The 25897-nt window shown below is 32.5% G+C and overlaps 2 protein-coding genes across 6 annotated transcripts; both read left to right on the top strand.

Moving 5' to 3' along the window:
- Positions 1 to 91: 91 nt before the first annotated feature.
- LOC129796807 (tRNA modification GTPase GTPBP3, mitochondrial) lies at positions 92 to 2008 on the top strand. The gene is made up of 3 exons (XM_055838899.1): positions 92 to 448; positions 519 to 1656; positions 1728 to 2008. The coding sequence occupies exons 1-3, from the start codon at positions 355 to 357 to the stop codon at positions 1990 to 1992; spliced, it is 1497 nt and encodes a 498-aa protein (XP_055694874.1). The 5' UTR covers positions 92 to 354; the 3' UTR covers positions 1993 to 2008.
- LOC129796823 (zwei Ig domain protein zig-8-like) lies at positions 710 to 25352 on the top strand. Of its 5 annotated transcripts, none has more exons than XM_055838923.1 (9): positions 8154 to 8691; positions 9319 to 9588; positions 11285 to 11770; positions 15577 to 15773; positions 16079 to 16137; positions 16831 to 16994; positions 19046 to 19173; positions 19446 to 19614; positions 20041 to 25352. In XM_055838923.1, the coding sequence occupies exons 3-9, from the start codon at positions 11701 to 11703 to the stop codon at positions 20463 to 20465; spliced, it is 1212 nt and encodes a 403-aa protein (XP_055694898.1). In that variant the 5' UTR covers positions 8154 to 8691; positions 9319 to 9588; positions 11285 to 11700; the 3' UTR covers positions 20466 to 25352. The 5 variants fall into 5 exon arrangements, with proteins under 5 accessions (XP_055694900.1, XP_055694898.1, XP_055694899.1 ...); XM_055838924.1 differs by having other exon boundaries at positions 9344 to 9588; XM_055838927.1 differs by having other exon boundaries at positions 8343 to 8691; positions 9344 to 9588; positions 20063 to 25352.
- The last annotated feature ends 545 nt before the right edge of the window (positions 25353 to 25897 follow it).

Genomic DNA, 25897 nt, shown 5'->3' on the forward strand with positions numbered 1-25897 from the left:
CGCACACACAACAACTTTATCTTCCATCTCACTGAGATCTTGTGCCGAAAAAAGAGTTGCGGCCAATATTTTCCGCCGCGTGAAAATTGGAATTGACGCGAATATCTTGCATCTCACTCTTTGACTAAAGAGTTTGTTTACATTTTCCGGTGTCCTTTAATTTTAGGTGTTTCCACTTGAATTAATGACCACTATTTGTTCTAATTAATCCCATATTAAACGTATATTAATAAGGAATAAAGTGCATGTGGAATTTATTGAGAAATTCCGCGGAAATTCGATAATTTGACAAAGCTTTTCATTGCTCGTTCAAATAAACTGAAAAGAAAGTCCGGAAAAGAGGCATAAATAATCATGTTAAAACTAAAAGGAGCCTTCTTAAGTGGTGCTAAATTAATCATGAGGAAGTTTTCTTCCAGTGCCAACACAATTTACAGCTTGTCATCAGGTAATTCGTGAAATATTCACTGATACTTGTCTATTTGAATGGAATTGATTTGTTGTCTTTTACTTTTCAGGTCAAGGAAAATGTGGTGTTGCTGTAATTAGGGTATCTGGTTTGAAGTCCCTGACTGCCCTAATGACTCTGACAACTTTCAAAGCACCTCCCACCCCAAGGAATGCATATTTGAAGAAGATATTTCACCCAAAATCAAAGGAATTCATCGATCGTGGGCTAATTCTTTGGTTTCCTGGTCCGGGAAGTTTCACCGGAGAGGATTCGTGTGAATTTCACGTTCATGGGGGACGAGCTGTTGTGGCGGCACTCCTCGATGCACTTGGAAGTGTACCAGGATTGCGGCCAGCAGAACCGGGTGAGTTTACAAAAAGAGCTTTCTATTCCGGAAAGATGGATCTCACAGAAGCCGAGGGTATTGCTGATCTCATTCATGCTGAAACGGAAATGCAAAGGAAATTGGCTGTGATCCAAGCAAATGGGCATTTGGCAAAGAAGTACAATGTGTGGCGTGAGAAACTCACGAGGATTCTGGCACATTTTGAGGCATTTATAGATTTTGGGGAAGATGAGAATTTTGACGAGGATGTGCTGCGAAAAGTCATGAGGGATGTTGGTGAGATTAAAAGAGAAATAACTGAGCACATTGATGATGGTCGTAGGGGTGAGATACTGCGTAATGGGGTGCGTGCTGCTATTGTGGGTGCACCAAATGTTGGTAAGAGTAGTTTTATAAATATCTTAGGAGAACGACCAGTTTCAATTGTTACGGATATTGCCGGAACAACGAGAGATATTGTTGAAATAAGCTGCAACATAAGCGGCTACCCGGTGACAATATCAGATACAGCAGGACTTAGAAATAAAGGGAATGACATTGTTGAGGATGAGGGTATGTTGCGGGCAAGAGAATGTGCTAAACATGCCGATTTTACCATCATAATTATGGATGCAATACAAGTTGTTGAGTATCTCAGCAAAAATCCACAAAATTCAATTCGGGATTACATTGAGGAGTACTTGAAAGCAATGGAAATTGAAATATATTCACCGGAACATATATATCTTGTTAATAAGACAGATCTCATTAGTGAAGCGCCCACGAATTTAGCTGAGCAGAGACTTTTCTGGGTATCATGCAAGAATTCATTTGGATTGCAAATTGCAATTGATGAAGTGCGCAAAAGTTTGAAAAATATGTAAGAGAACACAAAAGTTTTACAATTTCACAGAGGAATTGGCAATATTAAGTTCCATCGTTCCATTTCAGATGCGGAGAACCAACAACTGAAAATCCTGTCTTAAGTCAAGCACGACATCGTCATTTATTATGCGAAGGACTAATTCATTTGAATGTATTCCATGACTATGTAGGCATCCTCTTAAATAGCACCAATTCACCCGTTGAATTAGATTATGCCATTGTAGCAGAAGAAATACGCTCTGTTATTCAATCAATTGGCAAAATTACCGGATCTGTGACTACCGAAGACATATTAGATGTTATTTTTAGGGACTTTTGTATTGGAAAATAAATGCTCTTCTCCCGCACCCTCTTTTGCTTCTGTTGTCATTGTCATTGATTTAATAAATTAATGTATGGTGAATTTATTAGTAATATACTATACCTACCTAAAAGTTTGTTTTGGGTATATAAAAAACGTTTTTTTTTTTGGAAATATGATTTATTTTATTTCCTCTCTTAAAAAAAATATTGAAAGATTTTTCTTATATTGATATGTTCATTACCTAACTAATTTATTTAGTTTGGTACGTAGGTATCTAATACCTCTTCGTGGTTTGATTTAGGTAGGTATACACACCTAGTAAATAATTTGAGTGCAAAACAATACATGTATTCCATGGATTGTGTGGTACGAAATTAGATCTTACCTTTGACCCTGGATCATTCCCCTTTTGCGACACCAAACACTTCCCCTGCTAATACAGTGTGGGTATATTTGTTTTTGCAGAACAAATGATGCCACTTTTTTACATGTAGCAATCTTTTATTTTTTTTTTAATAAAAAATGAGAGAAAATTATATCTCAAAAAAAAACTGTTTTCAGCATTTTCACGCTGAGAGTTTAATTGAAATGAAAAGAGAAAAAAAAACTATTTTGCTGAAATGAACCTTTGAGATGTCTTATAATAAATTAGGAAGAAGTATGTCAATGCCCCCCCTCCTTGACACATTGGAAAATTAAGTTCCAAAAACTAAAGCGTGCGCAGGGAGGAGAAATTGTGTTCAATCCTCCCACTCCTTTTGATTCTATATATGAGAGCAAATGGTAAGAGCTCCGAGGTCCTTTCTGTGCGCAAGTGTTACACATCCAGATCCTTCGAAAAAGCAGAAAATCAATGCGTCAATTTCCAAGTACATAGCATTTCATCGTGTGAGAACTTATTTGCATCACTGATAGAATTTATAAAACCATGGATTAGCGTAAAATAATCACGATCCCTTCATACCCATGCCTGGAACGTGTGCAAATATTATGTTTGACAGCTTTTTTGTTTTTCCTCGAAATTTCTCAAAGGAATTCTTCTCTGAAGAACAAAAAAAAAACGAAGTTAATTCAGACACGTGTCCCACGCTCTGTTCTTTTGCTTTGGGCTATGTAATAATAAATGAAATAGTTTGGGAGTTGCTATATAGCAGGAGAAAGTTATGTAGGATTCAAAGCAGTATAGGGGATGTTCCAAAATGTATATGTCTTTATACTCTATGATCGTTTATCTTACATAAATAAATAAATGCAAATTAAGACAGTAACCTTCTGGCGCCCCGCGAAGCGGGGCGCCTTATATATAACGTTTATAAAGTATATAAATATAAATGCAAAGTAAAATATAACGGTAAAATATATATATATATATAGCTGCAAAGTATAGATTAAGCAGAAAAGGGAATGTACATGGTAAGTTTCACTTACGGGCTGTGATTCTTCCTTCAGAGGCCAAGTTAAATATATGTAAATGCAAAGTCTAATAGATAGCTGCAGAGTATGGATTAATCAGAAAAGGGAATGTACTGGTAAGTTTCACTTACGGGCTGTGATTCTTTCTTCAGAGGTCAGTCTTAGTGTGAAATTTGATAAAGATTTGGTGGTGCAAACTCTGAGGGAAGGCTAACTCGCGCATTGGCTGTGATTCGTGGCGCGAGTCATCCTTCCCCAAAGTTTGCACCACCAAATCTTTATCAAATTTCACACTAAGACTGACCTCTGAAGAAAGAATCACAGCCCGTAAGTGAAACTTACCATGTACATTCCCTTTTCTGCTTAATCTATACTTTGCAGCTATATATATATATATATTTTACCGTTATATTTTACTTTGCATTTATATTTATATACTTTATAAACGTTATATATAAGGCGCCCCGCTTCGCGGGGCGCCAGAAGGTTACTGTCTTAATTTGCATTTATTGTATATACGTTATATATAAGGCGCCCCGCTTCGCGGGGCGCCATAGGGTTACTGTCCTACTTTGCATTTATATATACATATTTATATACATTATATATAAAGCGCCCCGCTTCGCGGGGCGATAATTGGTAGACATTTTACTTACTTATAGCCATAATGTTATATTAATTTTAATTGTCCATATCTTCTAAACGGCTCGATAGATTTTCATAAATGACCTATCGTTGGAAAGGTCTTGATATAAGCTATAACATACTAAAATTTAATCAAAATTTATGATCTAGTTTTCGAATAGTTCGAGTTTAAAATTTTCGATAATTTTGTTTTTAGTTTTAGCACCTCTTGCGGTCATTTCTCGAAGTTGCAATGTTCTAGACATTTGTAGGGTTTTACGAAACCTTTCATTTGCACTTAAGTTGATCAAAATCGGACCAGTAGAACCGGAGATATTTAATACTAACTTTAGAGGGCTATATCTCCAAAACAGCTCGATAGATTTTCTTGAATGACCCATCGTTGGAAAGGTCTTGACCTCAACTATAACATACTAAAATGTAATCAAAATTTATGATTTAGTTTTCGAGATATTCATCGAAAACTCATTGAAAATTTTGTTTTTGATTTTTGGCCCTCTAGCGGTCACTTTTGAAACTTCAGATGTTCCGAGGGGCTGTAGGGTTTGTTGAGAGCTTTCATTTGAGCCCGGGTTGATCAAAATCGGTCAAGCCGTTTTCGAGTTATGGTCGATTTTCTATAAAAAATTGTGGCGGCCATATTGACTAAACGGCTTGACCGATTTTCGAAAATGAGGTATCGTTGGAAAGGTCTTGATGGCCCCTACAACATATCAAAATTTCAGATTTTTAGCTATTACAGGGGCTGAGATATAGTGAAAACAAAATTTAGGGGTGTTCCAAAATGGCGGACGGAAGGGTGGGGGGGTGGATTTGACCTCATAATCGGATGTCTTCCGGTCGATATTTAAACTTTGCCGTTTACCGCAAGTCTCTATCTATTACCGTTCTCCTGCAATTAAACTTTATGCCACGGCCGGACGGACGGACGGACGGCCGGCCGGCCGGACGGCCGGAAAAGTTTTTTGGCGCATACGTTTTTTGGAATGTGGGGACTCTAATTCGTGCTCATACCAAGTTTGAGCCCGATCGGACAACATTGCATTTTAGGTGGTACACAGAAGCTGTGCTATTCTTTTCTTCGAAAGAATCACAGCTAAAAAAAAGAAAAGAATTCCTCAATTCAATTCAAATGTACATAATTTAGAGAAAGAATGCGTTGTTCATTTTTTTGCCCCAATAAATCCCAAAAATGTTAAAATCGAACGATATGGGGATTTTCCCCAAAAGAAAATCTATACGTTAGCCAAAAAAAAAGGAGAAAAAGGAAAAATATAGCAAAAAATGTACCTAACATGAAATCATGTAAACAATGGTGCACACCAATTCAATTAATATAATTGAGAAATAGCGTGGAAAATGAACATAGACTATTAGCATAAATATTACATTGAGTGGTTCAGTGTGAGAGCTATTTATATTTCTATAATATACGTCGAAAAGAAAATCATTGCCTATATATATGTACTTTGGGAAAATTTCTGATAGAATCTAAATGAACCAGTCTCAGCGAAATTTTTTTGCCCCCAGACTTACCCATTGTACTTTATATCTAGTAAGGCTTGATAAAATTGCATTGTTCTCTTGTACATAGCGTACAAAAAAAACGCATTAAAACTTATATTTCCTCAAGAATAGTATGGAAAATTGCTTTAGATTTTCTTTTAATATATAATTTATTGAGTACATAAATGACAAAATAAATCCTTAACATAACAAGGCTAATGCCTATGTTTGCCATCTCCCACCGTTTACCGTCTCTAAAAGCAACTCCAGACGGAAAAGCGACGTAATGAATTTTTTTCCAAAAAAAAAAAAACTATAAAAAAAACTCCCATTAAAATAATAAATTAAAGGCTTTTCTGATTTAGTTTTTATGTACCTATACACATAATATGGAATTGTGAGAATTTTGCGTGACTCCTCATGTTAGTTTTGCACGCGCATACGGGGGAAAAAAAGACAAGCTAAAGGATGAGTGGAAGGAATATAATCTCATAGTAGATCATTACACTTGCCACTTCACGTGACTTGCAATCAATTGTTGAGAAGCTATTCCACGGAAGTTGATTCTTCTCCTAGATAATTTTCAATGCATTCCATTTTGCATTGAAAATGCATTACGTGAAAATAAATTTCGGAAAATTATTCTTTTTTTTTTTGAGTTTTGAGAAAATTCATCCTGAAAATTCCGCATGATATGTTCGATATTTTGGAATTTGAATAATTATTCCTTGGGGCACTTAAAGATGAATAATGAACGTTTGGAATTTCAACATAAATGTGGTCTTTTTCTAGAACAAAATTTTAGTGGTTTTAGGGGTATTCTAGGTGAATAAAATTTTATTATTTTATAGGTGATATCAAGACTTTCGAACGATATATCATTTGACTTCCTATAAGTCTTCTAGAATCTATTAAAATTTATACTTTATTTCTACGAGCACTATCTCCAGTTCAACATAACCTGAGAATACCAATAAAAATATCAAAAATGAAAACGTTTCAATAAATAACACAAATTGATGGATGAAATTCATAATTCATAAAATAAAAAAAAAAAATCGTATATTAATTTAATTAAATCCTTTTCCTAGAATTGTATCACGTCCAAATAAAAAAAAAAATTTAGTTCAATTGCAATGATCTCGATTAACATTTAACGATTATACCATTGTTTTGTAGTAAATTGCAATGCAACTTCTCTTAATTTTCCACGTAAAACAAGGATGCTTTTCCACCAATTACGAGGTCATACCTCCGCAAAACGTGGGAGCAGTGATACACGTTTGCTAAATTGCAACATTACTTCCACAATTTCATTATATTGTCCATGCAATTGTATTACATATAGTAGATAATGCATATTGCCCAACGTGGTTTATGAATTATTTCCTGCGATGGCCTTTTTCAAGTGCTCTTTTCCAAAAATCTTCCTACATGCGCATTCGTGTATTTGCGCAAGAGTACAACAAATCGATTAATTCCTACAGCTGCCAGCGAATATAATCAGGTATAATAATAAAATTTATACACTATGAGATCGTTAAAATAAATAAACAATTTCTCCTCTAATATAGATTTCAAATTCCCCGTTTTAATACGTGTGAATAATTTATTCATGAGAACTACTTGTGGGATATAAATTTAAGCTTTAGTAGCTACAGAATACTTTAAGTTAGTATGTGATATGTTTAGTTAATAAATAGTTGAGCGGCTTCCTAACCTACACTTGGTTTTACATGAGAAAGTCATAATTTTGATGGTTTTTTTTTCTTTGTAACATTATTATGTATTTCCGGGAAAATTTTTCCAAGCTCATAAACATAATATTTTGAGAATTTATATTATAGTTAGGTATTAATTAAAGCGAGAAGAAATAAATTATTTTAGGATGAAAGTTAATGTAAGAATATTTTATTATGTTGTTACCAAATTAATTAATTGGCTTGAATGATTTTAATGCTTACCCAAACTCAACTTACCCTTCATACCCAAACTTTTATTTATTTCAAAAATGATCATAAACAAAATATGCAAAATATGTTATTGCACTTGAAGCGGTGAATTTATAGTATGTTTTTGGAATCTGAATCTCTCTGTGTTAGCTGAGAGAAAACAAAACGTTTTTCTTTTGAGAAGAAAATTGGGGTCAAAGTCGAAATGATTTTATTTTTATCTATTTACGTATTGTACCTACCACTTTAATGTATATTTTGCGCTTTCAAAGTTCATTAGGCCTTTTTTATTGATAGTTTAAAACTTTTCACATTAACATACTAAAAGTAAAGGTATATGAGGTATATGCCTCATAAATATTCTAGCAAACACCTGCTAACATATTGTATTATCAATTCTTGGCAATTTAATATTTTTTATGGTTTGGTTTTTGACCTAATATTGTGCGACATTTTACCGGCACAATCATAAAATCTACTGTGAATAAATTATGTGTGTGCTACCTTTTTGAGAGAGAGAGTATCTTGTGTTCGAACGCTCAATAAATTACCCTAATTGCTACTTTTCATATTTACATACATTTTCATTGGGGGTACTTGGAGAAATAAACACTCCGTGATAATTTTTTAAGGGGGCAACATAGCGATGAAAAGGGACACTGTTTATCCAAATATTAATTCAGCAGAGAGAAGAAATTATCCATTTTTTATTATACCTGGGCAATGAGAAGTTAGGTATGAATTTATACAGATGTTTCTTAATTTTCCACTCCTCCCGGCTTTCACTCTGTGTGTAAATGTATTTAAATTTCCCCAGGTTCCCCTAACGTAACCTGGCAGTGTGGTGACTCCTTTTGCGCAGTCGTTGCAAATGGGTTTGTGGGGCGATGAGCGAGGGACTATTGGGTCTGTGATGCCAGTAGAACTTGGAGGTTCGATGCAACGGGTTCGTAAGAAGAAAAATGTCGTTTCGCTAGTAAATTCCTAATTAGCTGTAACCGCCATTGTCGTGTGAATAAAAGGACTTTTTGGGGAATTGCTCCAAGTGGCGAAGACAGAAAATATTGGTGAAATAAAAAAAAAATTGGGGGTTTATTAGAAGAAAAAAAAAGTGTGTTGAATGCTTCCACCGAAAGTGTGCAGATGAATTATTGAAAGTGGTACCTCAAAATCAGGACACGATGCGAGCGCGCATTCACTCCTTTCCAAAGTGAGAGACCGGCCTATGTTTGCATGAGCGCGTGGGAAAGAGAGAACCGTCGAAAAGGCTAACCCACCGGAGAAAATCAATTTCCCATTAATTATTCCACAGAACTTAACAGTGTGACGTTGAGGAATAGTCAAATTATAGATTACTTTTATGCTAAAACATTCCTCCCACACCTTGAAACCGCTATAAACATCTTGGGGACACAGCTGTTCATTTATCTAGAACGCAAAGAGAATGGTGTTAAGAATGAGCAGCGGGTGTTAGCTGCTCTTTTTTCCATTTGGTTCTTTTTTTATTCAATAAATATAATATAATTCCTTTTTTGCCCCAAATTCCATCAATTCAGTGCTTCTAACTATATAATGTGTGGCTACGGAAAGTGAACCAAATTATGATTTGATTTGGAAATTGTGTAATATTTCTTCACACCAGTGTACACATTATTATATACTAAAATAAAATTACAACATTGCACGCCAAGGATAACCAATTTTTTCTTCTCTCTCTCTCTCTCTCTTTAAATTACCTACAGTGATATTCGGAAAAGTGTTAAAAGATATAAAATGGGGGAAATCTAATAATTTTTAATATGTATTTTTTGTGAATTTTTTCTTGTGACGTTCAAAGAGTACAAGGAACTGAAAATTTTCAGATAAGAAAAATTTCCGCGCACCAGAAAAGGGAGAGTGATAAAAGCGTTATAATATTACATGTATACCGAAGTATGAATTTTATATGTACTTCTTGTGTCATCGAAAGTGATAAGAGTTGTACAATGACTCGCTGTTCCGAGATCCCTAATCTTATGGATTAAAGCGATGGCTATACATATATTCTACACGAAATTCAAATACAAAGGAATTCGCATCTAGTGGAATACATTACGGAATAGACGAGGTAATATTCCTTTTTTGAAAGTAATTTGTCTGTGATGTGCTCTCCCCTCTTGGAAAATCACATTCAAATAAATTTCCCTTTGAAAGATCACGCAGAGTAAAATCCCTTAATGACACACAACCTTTAAAATACAAAGCTGTCGAGTATGTCTATGTAGGTATCTCAAAAGCTCCACTTGCACATTGCAATTGTCGGTTACATTCCATTGGTTTAGGATGTAAATGTAAAATTTAGAATTAATTGCACTAAAAGGCATTCACATCACATTCCATAATATGTGTCCCAGATGAATATTTCTTTTTATTTACGAGCATCTCTATGGTTTGAGACCATTGAAGCTTTATTAAAACAAATTTAATTAATAAATGTATTTTTTTCATAGAAAAGGATACTCTAAAATTGTTAAAGAGAGAATGCTCATTCACTCCTTAATACCTTTAGAACAATACCCTGTTATCTGGTTAAAATAAATGATAGGTGTACCTACATATTAAGTAATTCACATAAACGACAATTCCCAAAAAGGGTTTATTTACTAATTACATTTAATATACAGAATGTAAATCCATTGTAAGGATTGTAGAGGTGAGATAACGAGGCTAAAATGGATTTTATTGGTATTTCACCTGTTGTTTAATACACGTTAAATTTATTCCATTTTGATTGATTTAAAAAAAAATCCTTTTATAATTATTTAAAGAAAATCTTTGTCAATGCTTTTTAAATACTTTAATGTTTGTCATAAGAAATCTGATCGGAAGATCTTCAAATAAATCCACTTAGTAGTTAAAACATTGAAAAAACATGTGGAAAGTATCATTGAGAAAAAAAATTTAAAATGCTTTTTCTCCATTAAGAATCTTCTTACACTTTTCTTCCCCCCTTTGAGAATTTAAATATAGATTTTGCACCTTATTTTTATTACTCCCACTGCGATGGCACATCATATCACTGCCATGAAATGACGAGGGCCAAATTTTCAAATACATTAAGTTACACTCTCGCATTTCTCTTCCCCCCTTCGCGAGAAAAGCACGAAAATTGGTTCACTTCACATGAATCTCATTTTGGGTATGTTAAGTAAATTTATAATTCCAGAAATTCCATACATACCCTTTGTGGAAATATTTCTGGCAAAATGCTACACACACCTGCAATAAAAACGCGAGTAATTTGAATGTTGAAAATAATCTTTTGCTCACCTGAGAGAAGAAATTTGATAATTTTTGTTAGTCATTAACTCAACTCAGGGAAATCATCTAAACGGATGGAACCCGTAATAAAATAAATAAATAATTAACTCAACTCCGTATAATTGATTTTTTTGTAAAACTGTATGAGTTGATTTAGTGAGGGGTCTAGCTTTGGGAAGATATCCTAAAAAGAGTACAAAATCCGATGTAAAATTGAATTCTTTTCTCGACTAAACAAGTTTTGAGATTCTTAACCCCGCTGAGAGATTTCTGATGTTCTCGTTCTTAAAAGAGTTCTTTGAGAGATTTTAAAATTCAATTTAAACTAAATCAGTCAAGTAAAACCGAAGATAGTATCTACTGACTGACTGGCAGTAATGTAATAAACTTCGATAGCTGCATATCTGCTCTTCAGATCCTCTTTTCATCTTCCAAAATATTTCTTTTTAAAAAGTTATCTCATAAGTAGTAAAATTTTCTTTTTTATCAATTCAATTTTTCAGATTCACACCACTAAGGAAATGTAGTAAATTCAAAGATGACAGCACAGACGTGTGTACAGCTAAGACTGAGGGATGTCTTCAATATATCTGAATATTTCAGATAATTTCAACGTAGTGTTTATTTATCCAAAAATAAGTGTTATATAGGAATATTATATTAAACAAACTTTGGTGTTTAAAAGAAGAAAAGAGAAGAAAAAGTTAATATGTAAATAATTATTTTCATATACTGCAAACCAAAAAAGTGAACAAAGTTAATATTGTGTACCTTGTAAAATTAATACTTAAGTATCATTTAGTTCTGTCTTTTTTTCGTGAAAAAAAAAGAAGAAAGAAGTTACAAGTTGAGTGCTTTGTGCGGTGATTAAATCACCACCAACGCCAACATACAATTTAGTTCTATTGTAATACAAGGAATGGCGCCATACAGACACAATCTTCTCTTAATCCTATGGATAACTCCTCTTTTGATCACACATTCTTCAGGTATGTTAATCACAGCTGTTTGTTTATATTGTTTTCCAACAATAGCTCAGAAAAGAAACGACAAATATAGCAAAAAGTACATACAATAAAGTATATATAACATGAAAAACGTTGATTCGCTTCGTTTCAACACAATGTCAAAACATTCCGTGAATTTTCTTACAAACATCCCCTAACGAACTTTTTATTTCCTTCTATGTGTTTTGAAAGTCATCAGAGAAAATCGATCATGACTCTATATATGTATACAATAATAAACATCAAAAGCTTCCTCCTCAAAAAAAAAAGCTCTCTCAGAAATGTTTTTCTCTGCAAAATTGACTGGAAATTACACAGAAAATCATACCACAAGAATTTCTTTTTAAAGACATGGTATATACTTTCCAATATATCTCAATTTGAACACTATTGTGTTGCAAGCACGGAATCATGCTATATACATACATACATATATCATTAAATATATGCCATAAATTTAATTGAAGGGGTATGAGATGACAGGGGTGCGAGTCAATAATTATGTCGTATTTCTACTCTTTTATCTCTGTCCTATTTGACTTATGTTCGATTAAACTTAAAGACATATAACATCTTCGTATTAATTTATGGAGCTTTGTATATGCGACAACAACTACTTAATTATATGTTGGGAATTAAAATAGCATCAGTAAGTACGTTCTATTTTAGAACACCCCCTTCTTGTTCCTTAAATACATTCGTCTGCGGGTGTTGGATTTTAATAAATAACACAGATTTTGAAAGCTGGCATTTTCCCTTTTCAAAAATTGCTAAACTTAGCAAAATCAATGAAAGGGTTGATTTTTGACCGTCGTAGATCCATGCAAAAATTTCCTCTTTTTATTTAAAGATTTGGGAAATTTAAACAAATACCTATTACAACGTCAGAGAGGACGTGAAACAGGTATCAATTAGGTATCAGGATGTGTGCTATTTTTCAAAATCAACCACCCACAGACGTAGATAATTAAGACGAAATTGTAGGGTGTTGCCTTAATTTGTTAATGCTATATGTAATTTCTCGGTAGGGACAGCATAATATATGAATGTATGTGTGTGTGTGTTTTTTTTTAAATAATGCGTCACATTAAAATAGAACACCCATTTTTCCCAAAAACTCAAAAACAGTGAAGGTTATTCTAATTAAATTACATTCTCTTTTAAATTTGTCCTTCTATTTTTAAATTTGAACTTTTTGTGACAAAAATATATGAATATGACAGAATGATAAGGATACACATATGCCTACGCAACTTGATACCTACCCTACCTACACCTCCTGGTTTTATTGGGGCTTTTTGACTGTTTGGTGTGGGTGGGTAAAGCATACGGCATCGAAAATTCTACTAGTACTACTACTGTGGTAATTTTATGGTTCCTACTAGTGAAACGTAACATTGAGAATAAGTCTAGTGTAGAGAAAATGGGGTAAGGAAAGCGGGCCTTATGGGGTGGGCGCGCAATAGTGTACTAAGAGTGTTAGAAAATGAAGATATAACACAAGCACACCCTGAATGGTAACACATCTACATTTTCATTGTATGGCTTTCTTTATGAGGAACAATTTATTCAGTGCGACATGCGGAATTGTGTTTTCCTCTCATCTCTCCCTCCCATGCCTTTAACTTTATATATAAGATGATTTTATTTCGAAGATACCATGAAAGTTAGACTCTATAGCGTAGGGAAACTGAAAATGAGAAGTAAGAAAAGCATGAGAAAAAATATAAACAAGGGAATTGTGAATGAGAATTCTCAAGAAGATTCTCTAAAGAGTATGGTGTGTTAGCTATGGGATACTCCTATGATGATAGTTACCTACGTCATGTGCTAGGAATCGAAATTAGGTTTCTTTTTGTACTTGCAGCACCTTGAGTTAAATTTTCTTCACCTGTTTTTTTCAGTTGAGAAAAAGAAAAGCATCTTCGCATATTGTTAAATTTTATAACATCGCATTACATTTGCGATTTTACATTACCTGTATAAAAAAAATGCAATATGGTAGTGAAAGTATATAAAGTAGGTAGTTAACCCTTATGCAAACTCCATATCTTTTTCGAGCTCAATTAATTTTATTGCACTCAATGAAGTGCTATATTTGTGTACTTAATATGGGATAATCTTCCGCTCAATTTCCCAATGTTTTTTCATTCATTTTGAGTTTTTTTTTCACTGTGGAAAATATATTTCTATGTAGTGGATAAAACTTGAATTGTATGTGAGAAACTAAATAGAACGAGCTTGACTTAAATGCTCTTCTAATGAATGGTTCTTCTTTTTCAAATTAATCTTTTCTAAATTAAAATCCCCCAAAATTAATTTATTTAATTCTCTCTACCACACGAGCTTAGAAACTAAAATTCTTAACAAGACCTTATACGTTGTATGTATAGACGTAACATAAGCCAAGTTGCGACTTTACCTCAGAATACCATAAAAGTTCTGGTAGAGAAAATATCGATTTTAGTCACGAATACACGGAGAATAGGAAAACCTTAGAAATAAATCTTGTCTCGATTTAGTCCTGTCTCCAATAGGGATTCTTGTACGGAACTTTCACTCAACCTTTATTCTAAAATCCCTTCAAGTCAAAAAGGATTTTACTGATAACGTTTTACATATAATACACAACCTTTATTTAAAGTTTAATGGTTTAATTATACAAAAACCTCTTCTAGTTACCCAAAAATAGAATGACGTGCTATATAACATTCTTTAAAGATCCACTCTTTGCTTCCTAGTTTCTTATACAATTTACCAAATTAGGCAAAAACATCTTCAATATTCACTGAACTTTTATACGCCCCCCATTTATTTTCGTTACGACTCTGAAAATCTGTGTGTGTGTGTCTACAAAAGGTATTATGAGAGTGTGAGACTAACACTGAAATATGTAATTCTATGGTGGGGTAAGAGAGTAACTAAACTCAAATTATCATTCACTTTGGTTGTATGGTGGTGCCATTTGCAACCACATCTGCTGAAATTTTCTATTCCAAAGAAAACCATATAACTACCATTTGGTCGTCGTTTTCTTCCCTTAATTCAAATGGATGTATATAAGAATGATTAAATTGGCGTATATAATTTTATATATGAGAGGGGAGAAATTCCACCCTCATTAAGAGAAACCACATCTTGGTTTCCAACACCTACTTAAATGGTGAACATAAATTTAACCTCTTTAGGTGTATATATTCACAATAACTTAAGTGTGCACGATATTGGTTTAGACAAATTTCAGCATCTCATTACTTCTCTTGAGCACCGTCTCCACAGCCCCCTTCCCAAACTCATCATCCACCCCATTGTACACAATGTTTTATAGTAGCGATTGGCTGAATTTATCACAGTCGGAAAATATTATATAGTCCGTGCGATAGGTACTTATTTTAGGAGATTTCTCATAGCCACTTTATAACTTTGTCTTTTCGTTCTCCCATGCAAAATGATTTATCGATGCTTAGTGCTGAGAATAATATTGAAATTTTAATTAAGTCACACTCCAAATTAACAATTGATCATAACCCACCCAACTGCTGTGTGCCAGATACCATAAAATTTACATTAAAACTCATACCTCGTTGTCTGAAACTTTCCGTGAAAGCTTTTTTTTTAATATTTTAAATATAAAGTTGCCATGAAGCTCCTTATGTTGGTGATGACATGACATAAATCTTTCGGAGAACAAAAGCTTGAGGAATTTCATGTCATATACAAACTTGACTAACTATTGGTGTTTTAAATACACTTTAATTTAATATTATGTTGTTTTCGTATATTTTCAGTCATGGGCGCGCAAAGAGAGTCTTCGAAAGTAAAAGAGAATGCATCAACAAATGTTGGTGGTGTAAAGAATAATATCGAAGTAGATGAACAAAAATCAGGACCTTACGTCGATAAGGCGGCATCTAAAAATGTTACAGCACTTTTAGGGAAAACAGCTTATTTAAATTGCAGGGTCAAAAATTTAGGCAATAAGACGGTAAGTTCCTTTTATTGTTGTTGCAATTTAATTATTCTTCATTAATTATATCTCCTAAAAGCATTCATTTATTTTGAGTGTATATAGGATATGTTTTAATTGATTATAATACATGAATATATCATAAATTTTAAACAAAATGGTGCTTTTATGTGTTAAATGTAGATTAAAAATTTATTGTGCCAATTTTTCTGTCATTCGATGACAGTAATATACGCAATAAATTATTTCATTTTTCGTTATCTTCACTGCTGCAATATAAAATGAATTTGTTTTAATAAAAATATATTCTCCATTCGTTGCAGATGCTGCTACAAGTATCATGGATTCGACATCGTGACATACACTTACTGACAGTTGGAAGGTATACCTACCCCTCTCTATTTACCCTATATGTATACATAAAATATTTTCTTCTCTATATACCCTGCAATAAGAATCCAAGAGCACACAATGCACTTTATAAGGCATGAAAGGACCGAATTTTGAAGTTTACTGCTGCAATTTCATCCCAGAAATTCTGCATCAGACCTTTTAAAGTGCCTCTTGTGCACGTATCTGATTTTTTTGTCGGTCGTTCAGTGAACAAAATTCTACCCCCAAAACTGCGCCAGGTTGAAAGATAAATATGATTTGTGCAAGTGGCAGAAGAACATAAAAATTCTCGTTTTGCTTTCCTATACGCTACGTATACTACACCATGCAGGCTAATCGTTTGACGTTGTGGCTGTAATACTACTTTTTGGAGAAGAGAACTCTTGTATTTTTTTCTGTAATTTTTAAATGCGGGTTTCTCTACCAACTGATACCATTTGCATACTATACGTTGGTATATAATTTATCGGGAATTTGAGGAAAAATTTAAATGGGTCAATTTTTCAACCCAAATGACACTTTTAATTGAAAAATTATTGCGGAAATTAGGAAAAAAAGAACTTATTAGTAAATTGTAATCGAAGGTTTAATGAAGCAATGAGGGGGTAGCCAATTTTGTACGACCTGAATAAAAAATTTAAATTAATTTTTCATCTGCTAAAAATGATTTTTTTTAATACAGGTACACATATACATCCGATCAGAGATTTAAAGCTATTCATCATCCACACTCTGAGGATTGGATTCTGCAAATAAAGTATCCCCAGCACAGAGATTCTGGCATTTATGAGTGCCAAGTGTCATCGACGCCACATATAAGTCATTATATTCATCTAAATGTTATTGGTAAGTTAGAGAATATTATACGCAAAGCCGCTTTGTTGTGTTGTGCACGTCTTTTCCCTTCTTTTCTGTCACCACACACTTTCTGTCGTCGCTACAGACGACACTTTACGCGTCCCCCCTATATACTATTTTCACGTCCAACCCCAAAACGATACAACACAACCCAAATACAAATTCAGCCCCGAATGTGTTTTCTTGTCAACACCAAACTGATTTATAGTTTACCTGATGTGGTTGAGAAGTAACAAGGGGGTACTTCATCTAAATGGAAGGAAGCTCGATATATGTATACCCAAACATTATATTGGATGTATTCCATTCCTCCCGTTTCAATGCAGAAAACATATCGCATACAGTCTGTCAATATAGGTATTTTTATGAATAAATGTACAACATAAAATCAATATATACATATGTACATAATAATAACGTTTATTCATTTATACAAACATCTCCCATTTCATCCCATAATATTGCTCACATTCTGCTCTAATTCATAGAATTCTTGCCTTTCATAACTGAGGGGGTGTGCCTGTGCACAAAATGAATATTAAATATAATTATAAGGCAAAATACATGAAGAAATTAACACGCGAAAATTGCAAAATTTAAACGTTTAAAGAAATTCTGTGAATTTCGGCACCTCATCCGTTGCAATTAAATGAAAATAAACTTTTAGTGGCTTTAAATTAACTCACTTTCCATGAGGAATGCTGGACGGTATGCTATATATATGTGCAGTAAAAGTGTTTGAAAGTCTCATAAATTTGGTATACTGTGTTTGTTTAAGGTATACGGGGCGCAGGGAAAATTAAATTAGCAATAACTATAAAGCTTTTTCAATTTCAATTCTATTTTAAGGAGAAAATAGTTAATTGGTGATAAATTATATTAGAGGATATATGGACAGGATAAGTAAAATTCAATAATGAATTTAAGGGAAAGAACTTGATTTATTAAATTAACTTCTAGCGCTCTTGTGGATTTGTTCTATTGGAAGTTCATGTATTTAGCTTCAAATATTTACTTGATTAATTAAATTATTTATAACATTAAATGAATCTTTATAATTATTTGTGTCAAAAGAAAGATAATTCTTTCTATAAAAATAGAAAATTAATTTTAAAATATTTCTTAAAAAGCCTAAAACAAGAGCTTAATAAAGACATAAATATTATTCTTTTGCTGAAAATAACGCTATAAAAATGAAGAATTGAGAGAGATATTTTATTTTATAAAGCTCAAATTAACCCTTCTCTCATATTTTTGGAAGCTTTTTCGGTTCCTACCATTCACATGCGCGCAACATCCACCCTTTTACAGCAGACCCTTTCCATCCATTTTAATTCCATTGCCCCGTGAAAATACCACATTGTAATTTGCATAAATGTATATAACAATAACATCACCAGAATGTCTCTGCGTAGATTAATAACAGGAATTCCCGAAAAACATATAATAGTGATGGATGCCGGTCATTTCGTATTACAAATCTCGTTGCGAGGCGTTTCGTGTGCGCAGTCAACGCCTGGAATTTAACACTCAACTCATAATTACTCGATTTATCAAAAATATGTTGTGTGTGTTTGTGTGTATATGTATGATGCGAATATCACTGAGGAAAATCTAATGTAAATGATAAATAATATTGCCACTAAACACTCATACCAGACACGATTTATGGTGATGCTTCACTCATGGGATTTATTAATTAATTAATGAGAAAATGCTAAGAGTGAGCGCAAGGGTGGGGATTTAGGGGTGGGAAAATCCAAAGTTTATTGTTGTTAATAAAAGTCGTTGGGAAAGGAGACCGCATATAAATACATACATGTATGTATGTACAGCAAACAGTATGTAGAGGTACTTAATATCTTAACCGCACACACTACCCTCTACTACACAACGTACTACATTCGAAATTACTTTTTATGTCCGATTATATATTTTCTAAACTACTTTTCCGTGTTTATTAACTGCAGAAAAACTTTGTAATAAATATATGTATGTTTCTATATATCTACAAATGCAATTTTGTCGTTATATTTTAGAACCATCAACAGAAATAATTGGAGCACCGGATTTGTACATTGAAAGCGGTTCCACAATAAACATTTCATGCCTTGTGCTGAATTCACCAGAAACACCTGCATACATTTTCTGGAATCACAATAATGCGGTAAGTTTTTTTTAAACCACCTCAACCACATGTACACATGCCCCATTGTAATTTAATTTTTGTGCACACAAATCAATGCGATTTGTTAGATTATCGCTGAACTTTCCGCACTCTGCACGAAACAGGCAGCTTGCGTACATATAATAAAAAAAAATGTAGTACAACCAGTTAATAACTATGCTCACCCACAGCATAGCGAGGCTATAGCAGAAAACATATGTTGTGTTTTTTCATGGGTCCCTTGACGATATAGAAAATTATTTCATTAACAGATAATAAGTTACGATTCACCTCGGGGAGGAGTGTCTGTAATAACAGAAAAGGGCGAGACTACAACATCATTTCTATTGATCAAAAATGCTCGGCCATCGGATTCCGGTCAATATCAGTGCAATCCGTCCAATGCCAAAAGCAAGAGTGTTACTGTTCATGTTTTAAATGGTAATTTTTCAATCAAATCTATTCTATTTTTTTTTCTATAAAACATCCCAAGTAGAAAAGAATTTTACAAATTCAAAGCTCTGACCATAATGCTCTATTGAATAAATTCATTATTTTTTGTTGGTTTGGGAAAATTTTCCAAATGAATGGAAATCGATTTCTTTGGTCAGAAAAATGGTGAAATGTGCTGATTTTTTTTAAAAATTCTATTCTTAGTATGTATTCTGAGAATATATAGAGTTTGCTGTTTTTTCTTGCATTTTATTTCCTTAATTCATTGGCGTTTCGATCTGGATGGAATTTAAGGATATTAAAAGATTCAATCCTGATCATTTTCACATGTAGCATTCTTAACTACTTGGGATTCTAGTTATAGTTTAGGACAGTCTGTTGGGCCTAAAGGACAGATGGAGGTAAATTTAATAGGTGTTTCCCATTCCGTTTCCAGGGGAATTCCCAGCAGCAATGCAGCGCGGGGTTCAAGCTCATCATCTGATGTCACATTATCATTATCTCATACTTTACATGTCTGTAGTCTTGTTTTCTTTACACTTCTGCCGCTTACCTTATCGAGACGCTGCAGAACTGACATAGCTCTGCTACCTCTCACCTCATGTGAATATATACTTATATCCTTTCTCATTATCCTCCTGCATTTGTATTCCTTTCTACGGAATCAATTGCTAAACATGTTACTTTATATGGATCCACGGATCCTTACAACTAAGACTCCTTCTTCATTCATCTTCAAATGGAGAAGTTATCGACACCTGAGTAAAAAGAAGAAATCAATCTTCGGCACTTTTGTATATCTTCCCTTTATGTGGCGCCAAGAATATGCAGTAAGATGAAACCAATGTGGTTATCTTTTTAAATCATCACTCCCCCTACAATGAATCTAAATAAAAAATAAAATGTAATAGCTCTCTAGAAAAAAAAAAACAGAAAAAACACATTTTCTAGGTCAATCTCGTACAAGAAAAACAGAGAAAAACTTCAAATACAAAATTCTATATATAAATTAAACAAAAAAATATACTGTTAATGTAATAAAGTAATCTGAAGAATGAAATTCAGAGATTTTGTTTTGTTACCTATACAAGCTATATAATATAGAGTGATGATGAGAAGAAGTTTTAGACATGATAATTTATTAAAGAAAAAAAAATACAATTTAAAGAATATTGTGACAAATATGAGAGTTTTAAAGTGTTACGATGTATAAATATAAAAAAGAAGAAAGTTATTGACCTATTCAATATGATACCAAAGAAGAATACCTAAACTGAATAAATAAAAAATTAATTATATATAATTTTAGTACACCAGTCCACAAAGTGAATGAGCTTTTTAATGATTGTTTTTCGTAAATGAAAATTTTTTACACTCTTATAGTAAATGAAAGTTTTTCGGTAAATTCTCGGGAAGTTTTTAGTTTTTTTCATAACAAGCAAAAAAGTTCTTGAACACTTTGTAACATCGATATTCGTATTCAATACTATATGCGCAACTTCATTGAATTTATATATAAATTTCAAGAATTATATCGTTAATGCAGTCTTTTTTATTTCATTAATGTCAAACCATGCTGTTTTTGTGTTTATGTACATTTCTTTCTATCGCAGCTTTTCTATGTTAAATTCCGATGTACATAGGTATATAATGTTCTGTTCCTTTCACACTGTAATGGAATAATTTACAACAAAGCTAATTTCATACATAAAAAATTCAATTGAAATTTCTGAAAATCTGAAAGGACGAACTGAAATGTTATGTACATAGAGATGGGCGATAGAATGAGGTAGATAAACAAATTCTACGTGATTGAAATTAATGGAATTAAAAAAAATCTGTGTTCACGATATATTACTAAAATAGTATTGATTGGGGATTATTAGGAAATAACAGAAAAAAACGGGGAGTATTTTTAAGGGGGAATAGCTCTCACTCGTGCAAGAGATTCAGCCTATGAATGAATTTATTTTACATTGGTGCGTGGTATGAAAAGGAATCCATCTCAGGCTAAAAAAAATGATCAGATAACATTTTTTTTTCAGTTAAATTCAGGGTTATATTCATTAATTCAAAATCAATGCAATGAATGCGCAGGAGTAATTGAAAATAATGAGAATTATTCATTTATGTGGTATGTTTAAGACCTACCACAAAAAAACATAGTTTTGGGGGAAAGAGAGAGTTTGGAGGGAAACTGAAGTCACGTGCCTCATTCCAAGAAAATTTCAGTGGGAGTAGGTCATATAATTAAGTCATTGTCTCAGCAGAACGTTTAACCCCTGAAATAGTGGACGGGAAAAAAGAAAAATGGGATAATGGAGAAATAGTGGGATGTAGCTTTCTTTCTTTTTATTTTAATCCAATGAATGTTCAGAGTTGTGGAGGTTTTACTTTTTTTTTAAATGGTTTTAAGTGCTAATTTATTGGAGAAAATGCGGAAACTCGATATGTTTAGTATAATACATAAATAGGACTACATATAGTTCTCAAATGTCGTCGAGTGAGAGCTATAGAATACAAATTAAAAAAAGAGAATTATAACAATTTGTTAAAAAAAAGTTAAATATAAAATGCAGTGATAGGTGTAATTTAATTACACAATTTAGAGAGAAGAGGAGAAAAAAAAGTATGGCTAAATTAAAGTTATATTTCATAATATAATGGTGACTCATCAAGAACTAAAGTGCAACTGAGGGAAAAAACGTCATTTTAAAAATGATTTGTGACTGTATAAATTTAAATATATTTAATGAGACAATATAAGTAGAGAGAAAAAAATCTATGTAGATGCAAAATTAAGGCAAGTGATAGGAGGGAAAATTTCTTGGTAAAACCGGAAAAATATTTAAAGAAGAAAAAGAATCAATCCAAATTACAAATGGCTCTGAATGGTGTTGAGAAGAAACTCAGTCTTAGATATTTTGCATAACTTTGCGATGACTAGAATAACTGAGAGAGAACGTGTGAAATTCGTAGAATTAAAATGGATATTCTGTGATAAAAGTTAATACTTTGATGGAAAGAGGAATGTCGTGCGACTTTTCTTTTCAAATCATCTGCCACAAACTTATCAAATCATTGACATTTATCTTGAATATCTGATTTATTCTATCGAAGATCTAACAAAAGAAAATGTTAGTTTCCCAATCAGATGAAACAAAGAATAAAAATTGTTATTCCAAAGTCATTTTCTTTAATTAAATATATTGATTTGAATTTACACCAAAAACGCTAAAAATATACAATAAATTGAGGAAATCGCGGCTGAAAGTCATAAAAGAGTTTTCGGAAAATCTCAAAATATCGTATTTCCCAAAGAAATTGTGGAAGTAGTTTAGGAAAAGTTCTAAAGCGGAAAATTTCCTACAGGAATAATCTATCCCACTTTCCTCTAACTCTTTGGGAAATATGACATTTTAAGCTATTTTTCAAACACTTGATTGACTATACTAACCACAATTTTCCCGAAATACGTTAAATAAAAAAAGAACAGTATTAGTTTGTATTAAATTTTATTATAATAGAACCAATAAATATTTTTAACTAAATTGAAATATAAATAATTAAAAAGAATTTTGATGAAAAATTAACCCCTTTCAATTTTATTGATTTTTTTAAATGATATATTAACAGAGTTTTGCGGAAAAACAATAGCTCGTAAGAATATTATTATTGAGGATATGAAGGACATCAGTCAAATGCCCATATAATTCACTTCTAGAGCCATATAAAAATTTTATTTTAGAATCTTTAAACATAAATTTGAAACAGTTATCCCTGGTTTTTGTTTTTAAAATTTATAAGCATAAAATTTGGGACACTCGTTACTTATTTAATTGCCCTACTCATAGAATATAGGCAAAACACAACACATTCACACAATGGTTGAGTGGGAGAGAGCACCATGAAATAATAAAAAAAAAATGAGAGAAAATGTTTATGTGACATCAATGGAATCTACATGCATATATGTACTGAAATTCATGCCGAAACGTGATGAAAGTCCCCAAAATATTTTCATAAATGCTCAAAGATAATTTAATATAAATCGACAGGAGTAGAGGAGATGGTGCGACCCTGTCAGCAATGATGGCACACATAGTATTGCGATATTTGGATATTGCGAGGGCGAAGGGAATGGTCCGGGAGGGTGGGGGAGAGAGGAAATATTCAGCGCTCAATTGGATCACATTTCACACAGACAGCTCGATTACAATCATAAATCACGGAGCTTTAGGTTTGCTTCCTTTTAGAAAAGGTTCCAAAAATGAAAATGATTTTCCGTATTTGTACAGTCAATTTTCTTCTACCACATTTTGATTTTCTGATTGATGACCGGAGCATTTTCACTTTATTTGTTCAATCCGTGCACAAATGTTTATACAAAAAAAGAGAACTGTGGATGTTCGATCAATTTTCCCCATGAATTCCACCTACATATCTCTTAAATCAGTATTCAAGCCAAATATAAAAAGGAGGTTCATTAAATTATAAAAGAGTGGCTCATGTGTAAGAAATGGAAACACAAAAGGGACGAAAGTTGAATGAGGATGGTAATACAATTTGGTTAAATGTTTCTTAAGCGGCCTAGTCTTTTGCAGCGAAAAAAAGAGAAAAATAGAACGTATTTTTTACTTACACACACAAAAAAACTCCTTCTGCTAAAGTAATAAAAGAATACGGTCATCGAAATAGAATAAAAAGAAAAGACAAGAAAAGTTACCGAATACAAGAAGAAGGGTATATAGTACCGAGGGAAAAGTAATCCGAAAAACATCCCAGAACAATACGCAAAGGAGAAGGGAGAGAAAAAAACGAAGGAAAATGAGAATAAACGTTCCTCCTTGCGCTATCATTTACTTAAGTTGGATTTTTTAATACACTTGGCTATTAAGGGGAGGTGGTATTCCCTTGTTTTCACTTTTGCCCTTTGATATAACCGTCAGTCATGAAAGCACGCAGAAAACAAATAAAGATATCAATCTCCTGAGCCAGCAACAATAAAAACTAACAAGGCATCAAATACAACAACAAAACACAATCAAAGATAGCGGAAATTGAAAAGAAAATCGGAAAGACATAAAAATATGTTCTACGCATGGCAAATAGAAAAAAATCATATACATAACATACATACATATAAAAAAGGTAATAAGGACACTAATGGCCATTTACTCTCCTAAATATAATATATATGGGATAATGCTCGTTTTCTTAATAAGAAATTGACCTGAGAATTCCTTCGTATACACAGAACTGATTTTACTTATTACTTTTAAAGAAAAAAAAAAATAAAATGAAAAACAAATGAAAGATGATGTTAAGACAAAATTTCAGACAACCATTTATCTGATTTTTATCAAAATGAAATTACAAAAGTTACATAAAATAGATAAATCATAAATTCAATTAAAAAAAAACATTAAAAAAACCAACAGATACCATCAAATAAACAGTATTTGAGAAAAAAAAAGAAATATACCCATATAAAAAAATGAAATTCATGTGTCTAAAAGTAAGAAGTGAGAAATCTAATGAAAATCTTCAAAAAAAAAAATAAAGAAAGTAATATTAGTGTAAATGTGAAAAAATCCGCATAATGTATAATTTTAATTCTGTAAAAACAGTCCTTAAAGTAAAAGAAAAAAATGAAGGTATTCATATGTAAATGTGTAATAAGGGAAAAACTAAATTAAATAAATATCTATTGAAAATTAAGAAAATGATTTTATTTTCTATTTCTCATTTTTCTCTCTCATTGTAATTTTTAATTCATAAAGAAATCTCAATTTCCAGGTTAATGAAAAATCAATGGAAATCTCTATTTTACTCTCCATATTTTCATAAAATCCTAATTCTGACTCATCTGACTTATAATGATTTACCTAAAAACCTTTTAAAGCTTTTTGGTTTTCGTACAATATTCAAAAATTGTACTTACCACCATCCCTTGCTCACGAATTATTTATCCAAATTGACTTATCCACCCCACCTCTATTCGAATTTCCTAAATATATGTAAATTTTATGCATAGGTATATTTTATTACACAAACATTCTTATGCTTGCATGTATGTATGTATGCTTATATTAAAATTCACCATATTCTATCTAATTGCTTTTTAGACACGTTCTTCAAGTATAAACATTTTTTTTTTATTTTCCTAAAGAAAACAGCAGCATAAAATACATATTTTGAAATGAAATATCGCTCAAGTATGTTGAAATTATTATTGGTGGCACATAATGTTGGGGAAAAAATCATCATC

This window comes from Lutzomyia longipalpis, chromosome 1, assembly GCF_024334085.1.
Source record: "Lutzomyia longipalpis isolate SR_M1_2022 chromosome 1, ASM2433408v1".
In the NCBI taxonomy this organism is placed as follows: domain Eukaryota; kingdom Metazoa; phylum Arthropoda; class Insecta; order Diptera; family Psychodidae; genus Lutzomyia; species Lutzomyia longipalpis.